This window comes from Gymnoscopelus braueri (assembly GCF_963280865.1).
Source record: "Gymnoscopelus braueri genome assembly, chromosome: 20".
NCBI classification, from domain to species: Eukaryota; Metazoa; Chordata; class Actinopteri; order Myctophiformes; family Myctophidae; genus Gymnoscopelus; species Gymnoscopelus braueri.
The window spans coordinates 46,675,916-46,697,452 of record NC_137622.1 but is presented as its reverse complement, the minus strand read 5'-3'; the positions used below and the strand labels follow the sequence as shown (position 1 = coordinate 46,697,452).

Below are 21,537 nucleotides of genomic sequence, written 5' to 3'. Positions count from 1 at the left end.
AGAGACTACCATAGAGGTTAGGGGAAAGTCTCTATTAGAGACTACCATAGAGGTTAGGGGAAGTCTCTATTAGAGACTACCATAGAGGTTAGGGGAAGTCTCTATTAGAGACTACCATAGAGGTTAGGAGAGAGTCTCTATTAGAGACTACCATAGAGGTTAGGGGAAGTCTCTATTAGAGACTACCATAGAGGTTAGGGGAAAGTCTCTATTAGAGACTACCATAGAGGTTAGGGGAAAGTCTCTATTAGAGACTACCATAGAGGTTAGGGGAAAGTCTCTATTAGAGACTACCATAGAGGTTAGGGGAAAGTCTCTATTAGAGACTACCATAGAGGTTAGGGGAAAGTCTCTATTAGAGACTACCATAGAGGTTAGGGGAAGTCTCTATTAGAGACTACCATAGAGGTTAGGAGAAAGTCTCTATTAGAGACTACCATAGAGGTTAGGGGAAAGTCTCTATTAGAGACTACCATAGAGGTTAGGGGAAAGTCTCTATTAGAGACTACCATAGAGGTTAGGGGAAAGTCTCTATTAGAGACTACCATAGAGGTTAGGGGAAAGTCTCTATTAGAGACTACCATAGAGGTTAGGGGGAAGTCTCTATTAGAGACTACCACAGAGGTTAGGGGAAAGTCTCTATTAGAGACTACCATAGAGGTTAGGGGAAAGGATAGAGACTACCATAGAGGTTAGGGGAAAGTCTCTATTAGAGACTACCATAGAGGTTAGGGGAAAGGATAGAGACTACCATAGAGGTTAGGGGAAAGTCTCTATTAGAGACTACCATAGAGGTTAGGTGAAAGGATAGAGACTACCATAGAGGTTAGGGGAAAGTCTCTATTAGAGACTACCATAGAGGTTAGGGGAAAGTCTCTATTAGAGACTACCATAGAGGTTAGGGGAAGTCTCTATTAGAGACTACCATAGAGGTTAGGGGAAAGTCTCTATTAGAGACTACCATAGAGGTTAGGGGAAAGTCTCTATTAGAGACTACCATAGAGGTTAGGGGGAAGTCTCTATTAGAGACTACCACAGAGGTTAGGGGAAAGTCTCTATTAGAGACTACCATAGAGGTTAGGGGAAAGTCTCTATTAGAGACTACCATAGAGGTTAGGGGAAAGTCTCTATTAGAGACTACCATAGAGGTTAGGGGAAGTCTCTATTAGAGACTACCATAGAGGTTAGGAGAAAGTCTCTATTAGAGACTACCATAGAGGTTAGGGGAAAGTCTCTATTAGAGACTACCATAGAGGTTAGGGGAAAGTCTCTATTAGAGACTACCATAGAGGTTAGGGGAAAGTCTCTATTAGAGACTACCATAGAGGTTAGGGGAAAGTCTCTATTAGAGACTACCATAGAGGTTAGGGGAAAGTCTCTATTAGAGACTACCATAGAGGTTAGGGGAAAGTCTCTATTAGAGACTACCACAGAGGTTAGGGGGAAGTCTCTATTAGAGACTACCACAGAGGTTAGGGGAAAGTCTCTATTAGAGACTACCATAGAGGTTAGGGGAAAGGATAGAGACTACCATAGAGGTTAGGGGAAAGTCTCTATTAGAGACTACCATAGAGGTTAGGGGAAAGTCTCTATTAGAGACTACCATAGAGGTTAGGGGAAAGGATAGAGACTACCATAGAGGTTAGGGGAAAGTCTCTATTAGAGACTACCATAGAGGTTAGGTGAAAGGATAGAGACTACCATAGAGGTTAGGGGAAAGTCTCTATTAGAGACTACCATAGAGGTTAGGGGAAAGTCTCTATTAGAGACTACCATAGAGGTTAGGGGAAGTCTCTATTAGAGACTACCATAGAGGTTAGGGGAAAGTCTCTATTAGAGACTACCATAGAGGTTAGGGGAAAGTCTCTATTAGAGACTACCATAGAGGTTAGGGGGAAGTCTCTATTAGAGACTACCATAGAGGTTAGGGGGAAGTCTCTATTAGAGACTACCACAGAGGTTAGGGGAAAGTCTCTATTAGAGACTACCATAGAGGTTAGGGGAAAGGATAGAGACTACCGTAGAGGTTAGGGGAAAGTCTCTATTAGAGACTACCATAGAGGTTAGGGGAGGTTAGGGGAAAGGATAGAGACTACCGTAGAGGTTAGGGGAAAGTCTCTATTAGAGACTACCATAGAGGTTAGGGGAAGTCTAGGTTAGGGGAAGTCTCTATTAGAGACTACCTTAGAGGTTAGGGGAAGTCTCTATTAGAGACTACCATAGAGGTTAGGGGAAGTCGCTATTAGAGACTACCATAGAGGTTAGGGGGAAGTCTCTATTAGAGACTACCACAGAGGTTAGGGGAAAGTCTCTATTAGAGACTACCATAGAGGTTAGGGGAAAGTCTCTATTAGAGACTACCATAGAGGTTAGGGGGAAGTCTCTATTAGAGACTACCACAGAGGTTAGGGGAAAGTCTCTATTAGAGACTACCATAGAGGTTAGGGGAAAGTCTCTATTAGAGACTACCATAGAGGTTAGGGGAAAGTCTCTATTAGAGACTACCATAGAGGTTAGGGGAAAGGATAGAGACTACCATAGAGGTTAGGTGAAAGTCTCTATTAGAGACTACCATAGAGGTTAGGGGGAAGGATAGAGACTACCATAGAGGTTAGGTGAAAGTCTCTATTAGAGACTACCATAGAGGTTAGGGGAAAGGATAGAGACTACCATAGAGGTTAGGTGAAAGTCTCTATTAGAGACTACCATAGAGGTTAGGGGAAAGTCTCTATTAGAGACTACCATAGAGGTTAGGGGAAAGTCTCTATTAGAGACTACCATAGAGGTTAGGGGGAAGTCTCTATTAGAGACTACCACAGAGGTTAGGGGAAAGTCTCTATTAGAGACTACCATAGAGGTTAGGGGAAGTCTAGAGACTACCATAGAGGTTAGGGGACAGTCTCTATTAGAGATTACCATAGAGGTTAGGGGAAAGTCTCTATTAGAGACTACCATAGAGGTTAGGGGAAAGTCTCTATTAGAGACTACCATAGAGGTTAGGGGAAGTCTAGAGACTACCATAGAGGTTAGGGGAAAGTCTCTATTAGAGACTACCATAGAGGTTAGGGGAAAGTCTCTATTAGAGACTACCATAGAGGTTAGGGGAAAGTCTCTATTAGAGACTACCATAGAGGTCAGGAGAAAGTCTCTTTTAGAGACTACCATAGAGGTTAGGGGAAAGTCTCTATTAGAGACTACCATAGAGGTTAGGGGAAAGTCTCTATTAGAGACTACCATAGAGGTCAGGAGAAAGTCTCTTTTAGAGACTACCATAGAGGTTAGGGGAAAGTCTCTATTAGAGACTACCATAGAAGTTATGGGACAGTCTCTATTAGAGACTACCATAGAGGTTAGGGGAAAGTCTCTATTAGAGACTACCATAGAGGTTAGGGGAAAGTCTCTATTAGAGACTACCATAGAGGTTAGGGGAAGTCTAGAGACTACCATAGAGGTTAGGGGACAGTCTCTATTAGAGACTACCATAGAGGTTACGGGAAAGTCTCTATTAGAGACTACCATAGAGGTTAGGGGAAAGTCTCTATTAGAGACTACCATAGAGGTCAGGAGAAAGTCTCTATTAGAGACTACCATAGAGGTTAGGGGAAAGTCTCTATTAGAGACTACCATAGAGGTTAGGGGAAAGTCTCTATTAGAGACTACCATAGAGGTTAGGGGAAAGTCTCTATTAGAGACTACCATAGAGGTCAGGAGAAAGTCTCTTTTAGAGACTACCATAGAGGTTAGGAGAAAGTCTTTATTAGAGACTACCATAGAGGTTAGGAGAAAGGATAGAGACTACCATAGCTTTAAGGAGAACTCCATCTAACGCTATGGACCAGAGCTAGGTCTACTCTAGGTATAGAGATAACTGTCTGTCTGTCCATTAGAATAACATATATATAGTATAATATAATAGTATTAGAATATTGTTATATTAACAGGAAGCAGATGAGAATCTATTTTCAGTTTGAACTTTGACCCTTTTATGTATTCCTCCCCCACGCAGTTTTGAACCGTTGCCATGGCAACGCCCCCCTGCGGCTGACCCAGACCCACCATGTGGAGGACGAGGTGACCTCCACGGTCCTAGTATCCGCCAGGTAATGACCTTAATGAACCCTCTAACCAGGTCCTAGTATCCGCCAGGTAATGACCTTAATGAACCCTCTAACCAGGTCCTAGTGTCCACCAGGTAATGACCTTAATGAACCCTCTAACCAGGTCCTAGTGTCCACCAGGTAATGACCTTAATGAACCCTCTAACCAGGTCCTAGTGTCCACCAGGTAATGACCTTAATGAACCCTCTAACCAGGTCCTAGTGTCCACCAGGTAATGACCTTAATGAACCCTCTAACCAGGTCCTAGTGTCCACCAGGTAATGACCTTAATGAACCCTCTAACCAGGTCCTAGTGTCCGCCAGGTAATGACCTTAATGAACCCTCTAACCAGGTCCTAGTGTCCGCCAGGTAATGACCTTAATGAACCCTCTAACCAGGTCCTAGTGTCCGCCAGGTAATGACCTTAATGAACCCTCTAACCAGGTCCTAGTGTCCACCAGGTAATGACCTTAATGAACCCTCTAACCAGGTCCTAGTGTCCACCAGGTTATGACCTTAATGAACCCTCTAACCAGGTCCTAGTGTCCACCAGGTAATGACCTTAATGAACCCTCTAACCAGGTCCTAGTGTCCGCCAGGTAATGACCTTAATGAACCCTCTAACCAGGTCCTAGTGTCCACCAGGTTATGACCTTAATAGAGGTGGGTGTGGCCTGTGCCACCTGAGGCCACACCCCTCTGGACACGCCTCTGATTTCTATGATCCTTCTTCTTCAGCTCGCAGAAAGAAGATGATGGACAGAAGAAGAAGAAGAAGAACAAACAAAGAAGCTTTCAGTTCTGCAACGCTGAGATCCCTCGTTACACAGCGCTGGATGCTGTGGGATGGGTACGTTATTTATATACTGTATATACTATCTATCTATCTATCTATCTATCTATCTATCTATCTATCTATCTATCTATCTATCTATCTATCTATGAGGATACCTAGTATGGGTTTAATATGTAAAATTATCAATTTTAAATATACATTCTTGATATAAAAAATACACAAAAATAGATTAACCGTGGGTATGCTCTAAAAGTGTGAAAAACATATTTTTCATTGTGATGACATCATCACCCACTTTGATCGTGAAACTCTCAGCCTTGCTAAGGTTAGAACTGGACCCAAAGAGGATGGATTCAGTTTTACCCAGGTGTAATGATAGTTTGTTGTCGGAGAGCCAGATACAGATCTTGTTGAGTTCAGAGCTGAGAGTTTTCTCAACCTGCAGCCTGTTCCTGTCCGAGAGCAGCTGAACAGGAACAGTTTGCAGTCGCAAGCTGAAGACATAGGGTACAGCCACACATGTCCTTAAAGCGTCCGTCAAGTTGCCGTACGGACGCCGGAAGTCCCATCCACTCCCATGTTAAAAAAAAGAACGGAACGGTACTTCCGGTTTTAAACTTAACATGGGAGTGGATGGGACTTCCGGCGTCCGTACGGCAACTTGACGGACGCTTTACGGACATGTGTGGCTGTACCCATATCGTTCACATATATCAGGAACAGTAAAGGTCCTAGTATACTTCCTTGCGGAACACCACAAGACACTTCCTGTTGTTACCACTGATACTAATGAAGGCTCTGGATGATGTTTGTTGTCATGGGGATGATGTTTGTCATGGGGGATGATGTTTATGTTTGTCATGGGGGATGATGTTTGTCATGGGGAATGATGTTTGCAAGGAGTAGCATTGGTGCGGTCTGGCCTTATGGCGACACTAAATGGAACAGAGCCTTCATTAGTATCAGTGGTAACAATAGGAAGTAAGGAAGAGGCCCAATGTCCTTCCAATATGGCTGCTGACCATTGGCCTCATGGTGTTTATAACTGGTGTTCTTAGAATGTCTTCTATGAAAGCATATCACACACTGAAAATAATATATATATATATATATATATATAATATTATAATACATCTATATGAAAGCATATCACACACTGAAAATAATAATATATATATATAATATATATATAATATTGTAATACATCTATATGAAAGCATATCACACACTGAAAATAATAATATATATATATATATGTATATATTATAATACATCTATATGAAAGCATATCACACACTGAAAATAATATATATATATATATATATATATATATATATATATATATATATATATATATATATATATATATATTGTAATACATCTATATGAAAGCATATCACACACTGAAAATAATAATATATATATATATATATATATATTATAATACATCTATATGAAAGCATATCACACACTGAAAATAATATATATATATATATATATATATATATATATATATATATATATATATATATATATATATATATATATATATATATATATATATAATACATCTATATGAAAGCATATCACACACTGAAAATAATAATATATATATATAATATATATATAATATTATAATACATCTATATGAAAGCATATCACACAGTGAAAATAATAATATATATATATTATAATACATCTATATGAAAGCATATCACACAGTGAGAATAGCAGAACAGCAGCAGTGATCTTCATGCACATGTGTATTTATTTATTGTCTCCGCCGAAGGTGGAGAATATGTTTTCGCTTCGTCCCGCCGTGTGTGAGCAAACATTGTTAGCCAAGCTAACATTGGGCAAGCTCCACGTGACACGTGTCAATTTGTTGACACCAATGCCTCTGATTGGCTAGAGGGACGCGTGACGAAATAAAATTCTATAAATAGGTGTGTCACTTCAAAAAGCCTCTACTTTTTGAAGTGAGGTAAAACAGGATCAATCAGACTTGATTGGAACAGTACCTTCAGTAAGTCCAAATCACCCGTCTGTGCGTGTGTGTTTCCCTCTGAGAACACCTAACATTGGTCAAGCAAAGGCGCAGAAGGCCAAAGCTAAGAAAGCATACTCATCTACAATTGTAACACAGAAGAGGACTAGAGTTGAAATGATCCCACAACAAAGAAAACTTAGTTTCTATACTGTTCTTGATTGGAACAGTATCTTCTAGTCCAAATCACCCGTCCGTGCGTGTGTGTGTCCCTCTGAGAACACCTAACATTGGTCAAGCAAAGGTGCAGAAGGCCAAAGCTAAGAAAGCATACTCATCTACAACAGTAACACAGAAGAGGACTAGAGTTGAATTGATCCCACAACAAGGCCGAAGTCTTAATACGTGTTAATATGTTGACACCAATGCCTTTGATTGGCTAGAGGGATGCATGAGGGATGCATGACGAAATACAATTCTATAAATAGGTGTGTCAACTGACCGCTTCTAAGGATGAGAACGCCATCAGTAAATCTGAAAGACACTACATATTCAGTCGCCCCTGCAGAACACCAAAAACCACGCGCATTCTATCTAGACGACAAGTTTGAAGAATTGGCAAATCCATCAAAGTACCCTTATGGCCGTGGTGGTTTAAAAACAGAAAGAGAAAAAGACATCACACAGAGAAAATATTTTAACCAACGCCTTTTGCATTATGATGATGATATTATGAAATTAGAACATTCCTAGAGAACTATGGTTAAAGATAGGGTAGGTGATTTCATTTGATTAAAATAGCACGGGTCCGCTGGCGGAGACTTGTGCTCCGAGGAGCACATTTTCTAGTTTATTATTATTATTATTATGACATTATTTATGTATTTATTTGTGTATCTTCATCAGGGAGCAGCAGCAGTGATCTTCATGCACATGTGCAGGAGGATTCATTCCAGCTTCTCTTCAGGAGAAGTGGTTCCTCTGGGTGTGTCGTCCTCCTCGTCCTCCTCCTCTTCCTCTTCCTCTTCCTCTTCCTCCTCCTCCTCCTCTCTGCTCCAGCGCTGTGGATACCACCTCCTCCTGGACACATGTGAGTCTGCTCCACCATGTGGTTGAAATAAATATTACACTTTAAAGAAATTCTGGGCTAATTTTTACGTCTACTCAGACTTTTGTGTGTTTCAGTTTTTTAAGTTGCTTGCTTCTAGTGACTGATAGTGTCCTTCTAATGAACGTTAGACTCATTAAAGCACACGTCTCTGCTTCTAGTGACTGATAGTGTCCTTCTAATGAACGTTAGACTCATTAAAACACACGTCTCTGCTTCTAGTGACTGATAGTGTCCTTCTAATGAACGTTAGACTCATTAAAACACACGTTTCTGCTTCTAGTGACTGATAGTGTCCTTCTAATGAACATTAGACTCATTAAAACACACGTCTCTGCTTCTAGTGACTGATATTGTCCTTCTAATGAACGTTACACTCATGAAAACACACGTCTCTGCTTCTAGTGACTGATATTGTCCTTCTAATGAATGTTAGACTCATTAAAACACACGTCTCTGCTTCTAGTGACTGATATTGTCCTTCTAATGAACGTTAGACTCATTAAAACACACGTCTCTGCTTCTAGTGACTGATATTGTCCTTCTAATGAACGTTAGACTCATTAAAACACACGTCTCTGCTTCTAGTGACTGATATTGTCCTTCTAATGAATGTTAGACTCATTAAAACACACGTCTCTGCTTCTAGTGACTGATATTGTCCTTCTAATGAACGTTAGACTCATTAAAACACACGTCTCTGCTTCTAGTGACTGATATCGTCCTTCTAATGAACGTTAGACTCATTAAAGCACACGTCTCTGCTTCTAGTGACTGATATTGTCCTTCTAATGAACGTTAGACTCATTAAAGCACACGTCTCTGCTTCTAGTGACTGATAGTGTCCTTCTAATGAACATTAGACTCATTAAAACACACGTCTCTGCTTCTAGTGACTGATATTGTCCTTCTAATGAACGTTACACTCATGAAAACACACGTCTCTGCTTCTAGTGACTGATATTGTCCTTCTAATGAATGTTAGACTCATTAAAACACACGTCTCTGCTTCTAGTGACTGATATTGACCTTCTAATGAACGTTAGACTCATTATAACAGTTATCTTCTTCTTTTCCTCCAGTATGCAGGCGTGATGTTCTTCCTGGAGGCCGGACAGTACTATGCCTGCAGGGGGCATCAGAGAGTCAGAACACAGCCCAGTCACCAACACCAGACAGTTCGTCCTCTGACCAGCAGAGGGCAGACCTTTCAGCAGGTTGGTTTACATTTAGAATGGCCTCAGCTGTGGCTGAAGATGCAACGCTTAATAAGAGTATTCTATGATCCTATAGTTTACTGAGACACTACACTGTCTCTCTGTATTCTATGATCCTATAGTTTACTGAGACACTACACTGTCTCTCTGTATTCTATGATCTTATAGTTTACTGAGACACTACACTGTCTCTGTATTCTATGATCCTATAGTTTACTGAGACACTACACTGTCTCTGTATTCTATGATCCTATAGTTTACTGAGACACTACACTGTCTCTGTATTCTATGATCCTATAGTTTACAGAGACACTACACTGTCTCTCTGTATTCTATGATCCTATAGTTTACTGAGACACTACACTGTCTCTGTAATTTATGTTTTTACCTTGTTTACTGTAAGTTATATTATATTATTATATATTGTTATATCATATATATATGTATTATATGTATGTGTTTACCTTGTTTATTGTAAGTCATTCTGGATAAAGAGTGTCTGATAAATGAATGTATTGTTTCAACAGAAACAAAAAAGAATGGACAGTTTGCAGAAAATATGTTTATAGAAATGATTTGATTTGTTTTATTGAATTAAATGGTTTTATTGTTTTCTGCTTGGTCTGTACAACAGAAGAACTCTCAGCGTCTGATTGGACAGACAGAGACAGCAGAGAGACGTCTGATTGGACGGACAGAGACAGCAGAGAGACGTCTGATTGGACAGACAGAGACAGCAGAGAGACAACACAGGACAATGACGAGGTGAATGTCCAATCAAAACACAGCAGCGTCTCTCCTCCCTTTCGTCTCTGTTAGGGCTGTCTGTCATCATTATGATGACAGACAAAGGACCTCTTCAGTTTGACCTTATTGTATGTAGGAACACTGTATCTCCTTCCTGAAGGCAGCAACCTATATTCTCCATACAAAACATGGCTAGTGTTTGAAGTATTCCTTGCCAACCTTATCATACTCACTAATAATTGCGATTAACAATTTGATTGTGTTTGTGTTGTCCTCTATGTGTCATGATGTGTCCTAGGATGTCTCCTCTGATGTGTCCTCTAAGGAGACGAGGTTGTCAGAAGCAGCAGTGAATCTCAGCCATGTTGATGATGCCAGTGTTCCTGTTGTCCTCAACATCATAGGTACACACACACACACACACACACACACACACACACACACACACACACACACACACACACACACACACACACACACACATCTTTATTTGCATTCACATTTAACAAGACATTCTTGAACAGAAACTTGGTAAAACTCAATCAACAAGTATTTGCCAGACCCAAGGGGTCGGGCTTACATGAGGCTTTGTATCTGTTTTCTCCATACATGGGCATGGTCACTTTGTCCGCCGGCCCCAGACAAAAAAGTCTGTCCCCCTTTCGTCCCCTTTCGTCACGAACTATTCATGACATCATGAACTTCAGTTATAAAGTGGTTTGTAGGTGTGTTACATACTAGGTCTTCATTCTGGGTCTGGCAGAACCAGGTCTCCTGGTCTTGTTCAGGATACAGGAAGCATCGTCTCCTCCATATAAGGCGACTGACAATTATCAGACACTGAGCAGAATGTAGCCAATGCTCTGGGCTTATTGGGCATTCCTGTGTCTGCAGGCCTTTAACAACACATTTATGGACATTACCGAGGCTTCCAAATATGAACACAATCATTTTACATTTGTAACCAAGCTGTATAATAGCATTCTTAAGACGTTGGTACTTAAGCAAGGAATGCCTCTTCCAGGCTGTGGTCAAATGTACATGACACTTCTAAAATGGTCACTTCTCTACTGTCCTCATATTATTATTATTATTATTATTATTATTATTATTATTATTATTATTATTATTATTATTATTATATAAGATGGTCTATTCTCTACTGTCCTCATATTATTGTCTCCGCCAGAGGTGGAGAGTATGTTTTCGTTCTGTCCCGCTGTGTGTGTCCCCCCCCCCCCAGCCAAGCTAACATTGGTCAAACTTCACGTGACACGTGACAATATGTTGTCACCAATGCTTTTGATTGGCTAGCGAGACGCATGACGAAATAAAATCCTATAAATAGGTGTGTCACTTCAAAAAGCCATTTATGTTTTTTGAAGTGAGGTAAGACCTGTCTTACCTCACTTTGGAACAGTACCTCAGTACCTCACTTTGGAACAGTACCTTCCAGTACAAATCACCCGTCCGTGCGTGTGTGTGTCCCTCTGAGAACACCTAACATTGGTCAAGTTTCATGTGACATCACAATATGTAATATAAATATATAAATAGCTTAGACAGGAACAGTACTTTCCAGTACAACTAACTCCCATTACGCAAACTGAAGAAGCAGCAAATCATCGTCTGAAACCTGATGAAGAAGCAAAGGCGCAGAAGGCCAAAGCTAAGCAAGCATACTCATCTACAACAGTAACACAGAAGAGGACTATAGAGTTGAATTGATCCCACAACAAGGCCGAAGTCTTAATACTGTAACAATTGGCCACCTTGATCAAATACATTATGTAGCACTAGAGAAAACTGACATAGATCAAACACACCAATCAACTGCTGAAACTGTTCAAGACAATGAAGATGAAGAAGACAGACAAGCATTTGAACAAACCAGTCAATTACGACGACTCCCATATGACACATTGCTTCAAGAAGAACATTTTTTAGATGCAGACACTACATATTCAGTCGCCCCTGCAGAACACCAAAAACCACGCGCATTCTACCAAGACGACAAGTTTGAAGAGTTGGCAAACCCATATGGCCGCGGTGGTTTAAAAACAGAAAGAGCAAAAAACATCACACACAGAAAATATTTTAACCAACGCCTTGTGCATTGTGATGGCCGTTTTGCTAAAGACATAGACTATCTCCTGGCAGCTCAGTACATGGTGGAAGCACAACAAGTCAAAGATCAAATTCAGATATCCTTACGGCAAAGCCGTTTGATTAAAATAGCACAGGTCTGCTGGCGGAGACTTGCGGAGCACATTTTCTAGTTATTATTATTATTATTATTATTATTATTATTATTATTATATAAGATGGTCTATTCTCTACTGTCCTCAACAACAACAACATCTGGTGTATTATCTGTGACATCTGAAAAGGCATCATTTTCATTATTGCACATGAACATGACAGTTGAAACACAAGAGTGTTATACATTTTGGCAGATGATGTAACATATGAACTTATGTCCTTAACAATTCTGTCATGCCAACAATGTACATTCCCTTATATACATGGCAGCCATTCAGAATATGTGACAGAGTTTCAGTAACTGGATCATGATCATGATGCAGACAGACAATGAGGAGGAAACGTATTAGAGAACCACAGAGAAAGATAGAGTCTGGTTTGAAGGACCTGTAATCTGGCTTTGACTGTAAAGGTGATTATATCCTCATCAACTACATAATTTTTGAATATTGTGTGATCTGCAACAGGAAGGCAAGCTAGCTTTCCTTGTAGTTTTAAACCAGTCCAGTGTTGTTGTTGGTTCTGCTGTTGTAACATTACAGCTACCTCCGTGCTTTAACTGGTGATACATTATGTTCTGTATCAATAACAGTAACCCTTACTGAGATCAAAGAGTTGGTAAAAATGTCCTCAGAAACTGCTACATTGTCAGAGTCAGGTCCAACCCAGTGGGGGTAGGGATACTCCGGTTTTCTCACAGAGGTCATTGAGGTCAGGCCAAACCCAGTAGCATGTGAGTCCATTTTAAGGCTTTCCTCTGAACCTCAGGAAACTTCATATCTAGAAACAGAGAAGATCTAGCAAGTTCCCTGACAGTCTTGTCATCACTGTTTAGCATGTTTATCAAGTGAGCCAAAATAATGTCTCTGGTGGTGTGGGTGTTAAGTCTGAACCACTTCCTCACAAAAACTATTTAGTCATTTAGTTCACTAAGTGTTTTGCATGCTAGGTGAACGTTGGAGAAGAGGTGGTGAGTTCTGGACAGGACAACCTGCCTAATAGTTCATGAGTTCTGAGTTTACCATCTGGTAAACTCAGGACTTTTGTCAGCCTTAGATTTATACCCACGGTTGACCCCATTACAAACACTCTATAGTAATGATTACTATCACAATATAGAGCTATTTAACACTGTTACTGAACAAACACTCTATAGTAATGATTACTATCACAATATAGATCTATTTAACACTGTTACTGAACAAACACTCTATAGTAATGATTACTATCACAATATAGAGCTATTTAACACTGTTACTGAACAAACACTCTATAGTAATGATTACTATCACAATATAGAGCTATTTAACACTGTTACTGAACAAACACTCTATAGTAATGATTACTATCACAATATAGAGCTATTTAACACGGTTACTGAACAAACACTCTATAGCAATGATTACTATCACAATATAGAGCTATTTAACACTGTTACTGAACAAACACTCTATAGTAATGATTACTATCACAATATAGAGCTATTTAACTCTGTTACTGAACAAACACTCTATAGTAATGATTACTATCACAATATAGATCTATTTAACACTGTTACTGAACAAACACTCTTGCAAAGTGTGTTGGAATTAGGTGGGTCGTGGGCTTAAGGCCGAGAAGTAGTCGTATCATTTTGTTTTAGGAAGTCTGAAGCTGCATTTTTGCCGGTATATGCTGCCTTCAGCCTGGCTGCGCCTGTGAAAGTTGCGTCTGGGTGTCGGGCATGGAAGCTGTGTGTCTACATACACGATCAGACGATGGGTTATAATGGATACAACATTTCTGTAACCGGTTGAAAAGGTTATAAATCACGAAAATCGCTGGCAGTGGGTGAGTTTATTAATGAATATACTCTGGCAGTGAAAGGTGTAACTTAAAGGGATACTTCACTCTCGGGTCGGGGACACATTTAAAAAAAATATTAAAAATTCATGGCCCCCTCACGACACGCAGTGTCCTACTAATGTGTGAGGGGGCCATGAATTTTCCATAACTTTTTTCATTTATTTTTAATATTTTTTTTAAATGTGTCCCCGGCCCGAAAGTGAAGTATCCCTTTAACAGCATGTGTCTGTTTGTGACAGACAGACAGACAGACAGACAGACAGACAGACAGAACTAAGACACTAGTCTTAGTTCTACTGGATCTCTTCTCCACTAGTCTTAGTCTAGTTTTTATTCGTTGACAAAATTGTCAATAGAGTTAGTCTAGTTTTAGTCATCATAGCTTAGTTTTTATGTACTTTTTATTTATTTTTTGTCAGTGAAAATATGTAGTCGACGAACACTTATCTTCATAGTTTTAGTCAGCGAAGTTAACACTGGTGTTCACAGTGTGAATGGTTTCATTTGAAACGCAGGTCTTCAGAGTGCTGAACATGGTGATGACGAGGCAGCGTTCGTGTGTTTCCACATGGGGGCGCTGCAGGGCTACAGGAAGGCTCAGTTCAACACAGCCGTGTGTTACGAGGCAGGAAGAGGAACCACACAGAACCACCACAAGGTACCTGTTTAACCCTAACCTTTGTTCTCTGAGTGAAGAGACCATCTCTTCACCCAACATATTTATATGTATGGGGAATGACCCCACCTCGCATAAAACGTGGATATTTCTTTAAGACACACCAGTCCTACTGGCACGGAAGGCTAAATAAGGCCCAGGTGTGCGCGTGATTACACTGGTTTTACTTTGATCGACACCGCTGCCGAGCGACATGGAGGTGGAGAGATAGTCTCTTCACTCAGAGTAACCGAACGTTCTCTATCGTATCGAGACTATCTCTCCACACAACATATTTATATGTATGGAGAACTCTGTAAGACAACATATTTATATGTATGGAGAACTCTGTAAGACAACATATAGAGGAACTCTGTAAGACACCTCGTGAGGAAGCCAAGCAGTCCCAGACCCCCAGAGCCAACACCAGTGGGCTCCGTCTCAGCACATACTGTAAATTAAAATATTTACAAGTATGTTCGATTAAAATATTTACAATTATGTTCAATGTAAAATATTTACAACCCCTGGAACCACAGCCAGACAGCCAGACGCCATCCGTTGCTAAATGCTTGGGCGCTAGACGCTACCCAGAGGCCGGTCTCGCAAGACGCTAAGGCCAGTGACCACAGGGGAGACGGGCCGCTCGCCAGATGCAAAGCCAACGTGGCAGGTGAAGGTGAAGGTGAAGGTGAAGGTGACGCCTACTGCTGAGGAGCACGTAAGACCGACTCTCCAAAGGGAGCGGATGCAGCCCCGTTCAGTCGGTAGAACCGGGTGAATGTAGACGGAGTCGCTGCCGTGCGGATCTCCGTCAGTGACGCACTGCTCCACAGCGCCCAGGAGGACGCCGTTTAGGGTGGAGTGTGCCCGCACTCAGGCACTGGCACTGGTACTCCTGCCTGCTGGATCGCTTCTGTGATCCAGCTTTTTTTGGGACAGCCTTTGACAGTGGTCCAAGCACTCCTGCTTAAAGCACCTGAAGAGCTGGTCTGTTACTCTGTGGGCCAGTGTGGTCCTGATGTACGATTCTAACGCTCTAACAGGGCAGAGTGGGGACCCTCCATCTGTCTGCATGTCAAAGAGAGGACAGAGCTCAATCACCTGGTTGAGATGTACCTCTGAGATGACTTTGGGGAGAAAGGCCATGTTGGGGCGTAACATTACTCCTCCATCATCCTGCCTAGACCTGCAAAGCTCCTTATGGACAGAGCTTGCATCTTCAGCTCTATCTATCTATATCTATATCTATATCTATATCTATATCTATATATATAAAGCAGGGTGTTAGGGAAGGGAGAAGAGTCTAAGAGGTGTGTAGCGTTGTCCAGGGTGTTTTAGAGAAGAGTCTAGAGTATAGGGGCGGCCATAGCTGAGTGGTTAGTGAGCCCGCCTAGGGAGCCAGAGGTACGATTCCAGGCCAGGCCAGCAAATGTGTCGTTGAAATGAAATTTGTCCCTGAGCAAGACTCTTAACCACTAATTGCTCACAGGCCCTCATTGGAAACAAGCCCGCAAGGACTTTCATGAACGGACCTGTTAAAGGAATTATCCTTGTCCAGGGTGTTTTAAAGAAGAGAGAAGAGTCTAGGACGTGTGGAGCGTTGTCCAGGGTGTTTTAGAGAAGAGAGAAGAGTCTAGGACGCGTGGAGCGTTGTCCAGGGTGTTTTAGAGAAGAGAGAAGAGTCTAGGACGTGTGGATCATTGTCCAGGGTGTTTTAGAGAAGAGTCTAGGACGCGTGGAGCGTTTTCCAGGGTGTTTTTGAGAAGAGAGAAGAGTCTAGGACGTGTGGAGCGTTGTCCAGGATGTTTTAGAGAAGAGAGTAGAGTCTAGGACGTGTAGAGCATTGTCCAGGGTGTTTTAGAGAAGAGAGTAGAGTGTAGGACGTGTAGAGCGTTGTCCAGGGTGTTTTAGAGAAGAGAGAAGAGTCTAGGACGTGTGGAGCGTTGTCCAGGGTGTTTTAGAGAAGAGAGAAGAGTCTAGGACGTGTGGAGCGTTGTCCAGGGTGTTTTAGAGAAGAGAGTAGAGTCTAGGACGTGTGGAGAGTGAGAGTGTTTTAGAGAAGGTTCACACAGCCCTCCTGTGTTAGCTTGGGGTTATTAAAGTGTGTTGGATTTGAACTTCATATATACAGTTTGGTGATTGAGATATATATATAATGTGTATGTTATGTTTCTACCAGGCTCTGCAGTTCTACCTGTGATATATAATATGTTTATAAAATATGTATAATATGTATATAATGTTATTTTTCTACCTATATGTATATAAGATATGTATAATATGTATATAATGTTATTTTTCTTCCAGGCTCTGCATTTTTACCGGCAGGCGGCCGCAGGGAATCATACTCGGGCTCAGTACCGTTATGCAAAGCTCCTCCTGGGCAGCAGAGGGCGACAGAGGAGCACAGAAGACCTGCACACAGCTATCAGCCTGCTGGAGAAGGCCTCAGCAGCTGGACTCACCGAGGTATGCTCACAATAATACTGGCTCATTTAAAAGAGCCTTAAAAAATCACCTTTCAGGAGGCCAAAGGTGGAGGTAGTACCATTTTCCCGTTAGACAGCAGACCCCCCCCCCCCTGTTCTTGTACATATTATTTTTTTCCCCTCTTTTTTATTTTTTTTGTTGTACATAGTGTTATATATTGTTTTTGGCTGTTTATTTTGTAATGATATTTGAACTGTGGTGCCACTATATATGCCTATGAATTAAATACCAAGGCCCTCATTGGAAACAAGTCCGCAAGGACTTTTATGAACGGACCTGTTAGACAAAGTATTTTAAATGTAACTGTGCTGTTTTACATTTTTTGCCTAATAAAATATTCAATCAATCAAAAATGTCTCCACCTCTTCTCAGAGGGTTGACTACTTCCAAACCTTGAAATCTCACTGTACAAAATGTCATGTTTTACCGTATTATAGTCTATGCTCTATGTGTTTCTATGTGTTTCCTGTCAGGCTGTATAGTATATATACATATATAATATGTGTTTCTATGTGTTTCCTGTCAGGCTCAGGTCTTCTTGGCTTCAGTTCTCTCAGAGGAGCCAATCAGAGATGCCCGCAGGTCCATCATATACCTGCAGATGGCAGCTGACCAAGGAGTGAGTATTTATCAGACGCTCTTTATCCAGAATGATTTACAATAAACAAGGTAAACAGAGAGACAGTGTAGTGTCTCAGTAAACTATAGGATCATAGAATACAGAGACAGTGTAGTGTCTCAGTAAACTATAGGATCATAGAATACAGAGACAGTGTAGTGTCTCAGTAAACTATAGGATCATAGAATACAGAGACAGTGTAGTGTCTCAGTAAACTATAGGATCATAGAATACAGAGAGACAGTGTAGTGTCTCAGTAAACTATAGGATCATAGAATACAGAGACAGTGTAGTGTCTCAGTAAACTATAGGATCATAGAATACAGAGACAGTGTAGTGTCTCAGTAAACTATAGGATCATAGAATACAGAGAGACAGTGTAGTGTCTCAGTAAACTATAGGATCATAGAATACAGAGAGACAGTGTAGTGTCTCAGTAAACTATAGGATCATAGAATACAGAGAGACAGTGTAGGGATGTCAGTAACGGTTATTTTCCCAGCCGGTTACCCGATAGGATTATCCGGTTAATTAACGGATAGTGATTTATAAAAAATGTTCTGATTTTTTTTTTTTTAATACCCAACCCAAAATGAAATATGCACATACACAGGGTTAACATTGGTGGCAAATGGTAGACATTTATTTATGCTCCAAACAAAAAAAAGCAGCATTTAACGATACAAATAAATTGTATATTAGCTTCATCCATTAACGCGTCCTTGTTATTATTTTTTTATTATTTATTTGCACATTTAAAAACAGCAAATTTTTAGCAACAGCATAATATTGTGTTGGATGTGCAGGTGAGATTTAGAAAACCCTTTCGGGTTTATAAGGTTAATCTCACCTCACTTATATACATACGAGATACAAGAAAGAAATACAAAGTAATAGAAACCAAAAATAAATTATTTGGCAACATGCATACAATTATACAAAAATACAAATACAACAATAGATACACAGTATGAATACTAGAGAAAATACATTTTAGTATAAAATGGTGTAGGTGCAAGTGTGTGTGGGTGGGCGTAAGAGTGGATGTCTCTGGGAATTGTTAAATTTGATTAATCAAATGGGTTTTTAGCTTATATTTAAAATGATTTGGCAAAGCAGCCTTCGATGAGATGTTAATATAGCTGTTCCATAGCTGAGCCCCCCTATACCTGATGGAAAATTGACACAGACCAGTACGGAACTTTGGGATATGTAAATGATTTGCCTGTCTTGTATTAAAATGGTGTACATCACTGTTGAACTGGAAGAAGGCTTTACAGGGCAAAGAAAATGAATCTGGCTGAAGCAGTATTTTGAAAATAAAGTTACAGGTTTGGTATTTATGTAAATTTAAAATTGATAAAATATTAAGTTGTTTTAAAAGTGGGGCAGAATGAGCAGACCAATCACTACACGTAGCAATCCTGCAGAATCTTTTTTGCAACATATGGAGTTTGTTTAGATGTGAAGGATAAGTAGCTCCCCAAATGATATTGCAATATATAAGATACGGATAAATTAAACTATAATAAAGGGTTAGGAGACACTTATGATGAACACAACTACGGAATTTGCCAATAATGCCGACAGATTTAGATATTTTTTTACAGACATGGCTAATGTGGCTTTTCCAGCTTCGACTTTCATGGATAATTAGTCCAAGGAAAGTTGTTGATGAAACCTGAGTGATTGGGTTATCTCCTATAGACAGACAGGTGTTAGATTTACAATATTTTTTGTTTTTTGATGTAAATATAATAAAATTTGATTTTTTTATATTGAGAGATAATTTGTTTAATTTGAACCATTTTGAAATATTTCCTAAATCATGATTAGCTTTTGCCATAAGAACAGAAAAATCAGGATGTGAAATAAATAAATTTGTATCATCTGCAAAAAGTACAGGAAACAAGGAGGACAAAGCTGAAGCCAAGTCATTGATATAAATAAGGAATAAGAGTGGACCTAGTATAGATCCCTGTGGGACCCCACATGTTAAAGTGGCACTATCTGATGACCTTCCATTAATGATAACAAATTGTTGTCGGTTATGAATATAATTGTAAAACCATGTATGAGTGATTCCAGCAAATCCATAATGTAACAGCTTTTGAAGTAAGATGTCATAATTAACAGTGTCGAATGCTTTGGATAAGTCAAGAAAAATTCCCAAAGCATATTCATTATTATTGAATGCAGTATGAATTTTATCAACCAATTGGAGTATGGCCATTTCAGTAGAACGTTTTTTCCTAAATCCATATTGGTGTTCATACAGAATGTTACACTCCTGCAGATGTTCCATCATTCTGTTATAGACCAACTTCTCCAGAATCTTGGAGAAACATGGGAGAACAGAAATAGGGCGGTAGTTGCTAAATACACTACGGTCTCCAGATTTGTAAACAGGAACTACTTTAGCAATTTTAAGGTCATTGGGTATTATTCCAGTTTCTAATGATTTGGTGAAGATGTGGGTCAAAGGCTTAATAATTGAATGACTAGTTTTGATGATTAGGTTAGACCTGACCTCATCATGACCAGCAGCTGAATCTTTCAGACACATAATTATATCTATGATTTCCTTCTCAGTAGGAGGCTTGAAGGTCTGAACAGAAGGATGGCAATCTGTCAGAAACTCAGATGGAGACCCGGCCATAGGACTTATCTTCTCTGATAGAACTGAACCAATATTGACAAAATAATTAATTACTCACATTAATTACTTGTGATCTGCGTGTCTCTCTCAACAAGTGCGCTCACTGCGCTGCTGTCTGTCTACCAGAGAGAGAGAGAGAGAGAGAGAGAGAGAGGGAGAGGGAGAGAGACAGAGAGAGAGAGAGAGAGAAAAAGAGAAAGAGAGAGAGACACACACAGATAGAGAGACAGGCAGAGAGAGACAGAGACAAAGACAAACAGAAATAACTCTATGGGTCTACTGACTCCAAAAACTAAAAAATATATACGACACGTCCTATAAAACAAAAGAAAATCAGAGCAACCTACCTATAAGGCCACACTGGCCGCTTACTTAGGCTAACCATATTTATCTAGGAAGATTAACACGTTCTGGTGTTAACCGAGTGCGCAGTCTATTGACCGTCAAATTCGCTGCGGAGAAAACCCTCTCGGACGGAACCGAGGTCCCTGGTACACAGAGATAGAACCGAGGTCCCTGGTACACAGAGATAGAACCGAGGTCCCTGCTACACAGAGATAGCGCCTGGCTAGGGTAGCCAGTCTGGGGAAACGGAGGCTGTGCACTTTCCACCAGTCCAATGGATCTGATTCCAAGGGAGCAGAACTCTCTCTTAAGTAACTCTCCACTTCGTTTGCTGACCCATTGTCCGTGGACGTAACGTAATTATGTCCAGGGAGCAGTCGCATTGCGCTGCTGTTTGCGTCCTCGTCTGTGCCCCCATCTCCGTGGCCCACAACTCGCACATCATCTTCATCTCCACCATCATCTTCATCTCCACTGGTAGCAGCGGCCCCAGCCCCACTGCTTTGGAGTGAAACACTCGATGCCATTTCATGCAACTTTACTGTGACGTCAGCCCTTTCTGCTGGCGAAAGAAACGGCAGGCTCTTATGTCGGGGGTCCAGCGCAGATGCGATCAGAGGAACTTGGGAGATTAATTGATCAGAGTTGACCTGCATACAATGGATAAAAAAAATTAAAAAAAGTATTAGTAAAAGATAATTTATA

The 21,537-nt window shown here is 40.5% G+C and overlaps 1 protein-coding gene across 5 annotated transcripts in view; it reads left to right on the top strand.

Moving 5' to 3' along the window:
• dele1 (DAP3 binding cell death enhancer 1) overlaps positions 1-21,537 on the top strand; it is a 31,564-nt gene that overhangs the window by 3,791 nt on the left and 6,236 nt on the right. Inside the window, exons 2-11 of one of the 5 annotated variants that reach the window (XM_080416455.1) lie at positions 4,007-4,071; positions 4,176-4,192; positions 4,838-4,949; positions 7,789-7,972; positions 9,073-9,207; positions 9,842-9,972; positions 10,253-10,358; positions 14,577-14,719; positions 17,027-17,188; positions 17,736-17,828. In XM_080416455.1, the coding sequence (XP_080272581.1) occupies positions 4,007-4,071; positions 4,176-4,192; positions 4,838-4,949; positions 7,789-7,972; positions 9,073-9,207; positions 9,842-9,972; positions 10,253-10,358; positions 14,577-14,719; positions 17,027-17,188; positions 17,736-17,828 (1,148 nt within the window). Of the gene's footprint in view, positions 1-4,006; positions 4,101-4,175; positions 4,193-4,635; positions 4,653-4,837; positions 4,950-7,788; positions 7,973-9,072; positions 9,208-9,841; positions 9,973-10,252; positions 10,359-14,576; positions 14,720-17,026; positions 17,189-17,735; positions 17,829-21,537 lie in introns of all 5 variants that reach the window. The other 4 variants (XM_080416453.1, XM_080416454.1, XM_080416456.1 and 1 more) reach the window with 4 other exon arrangements.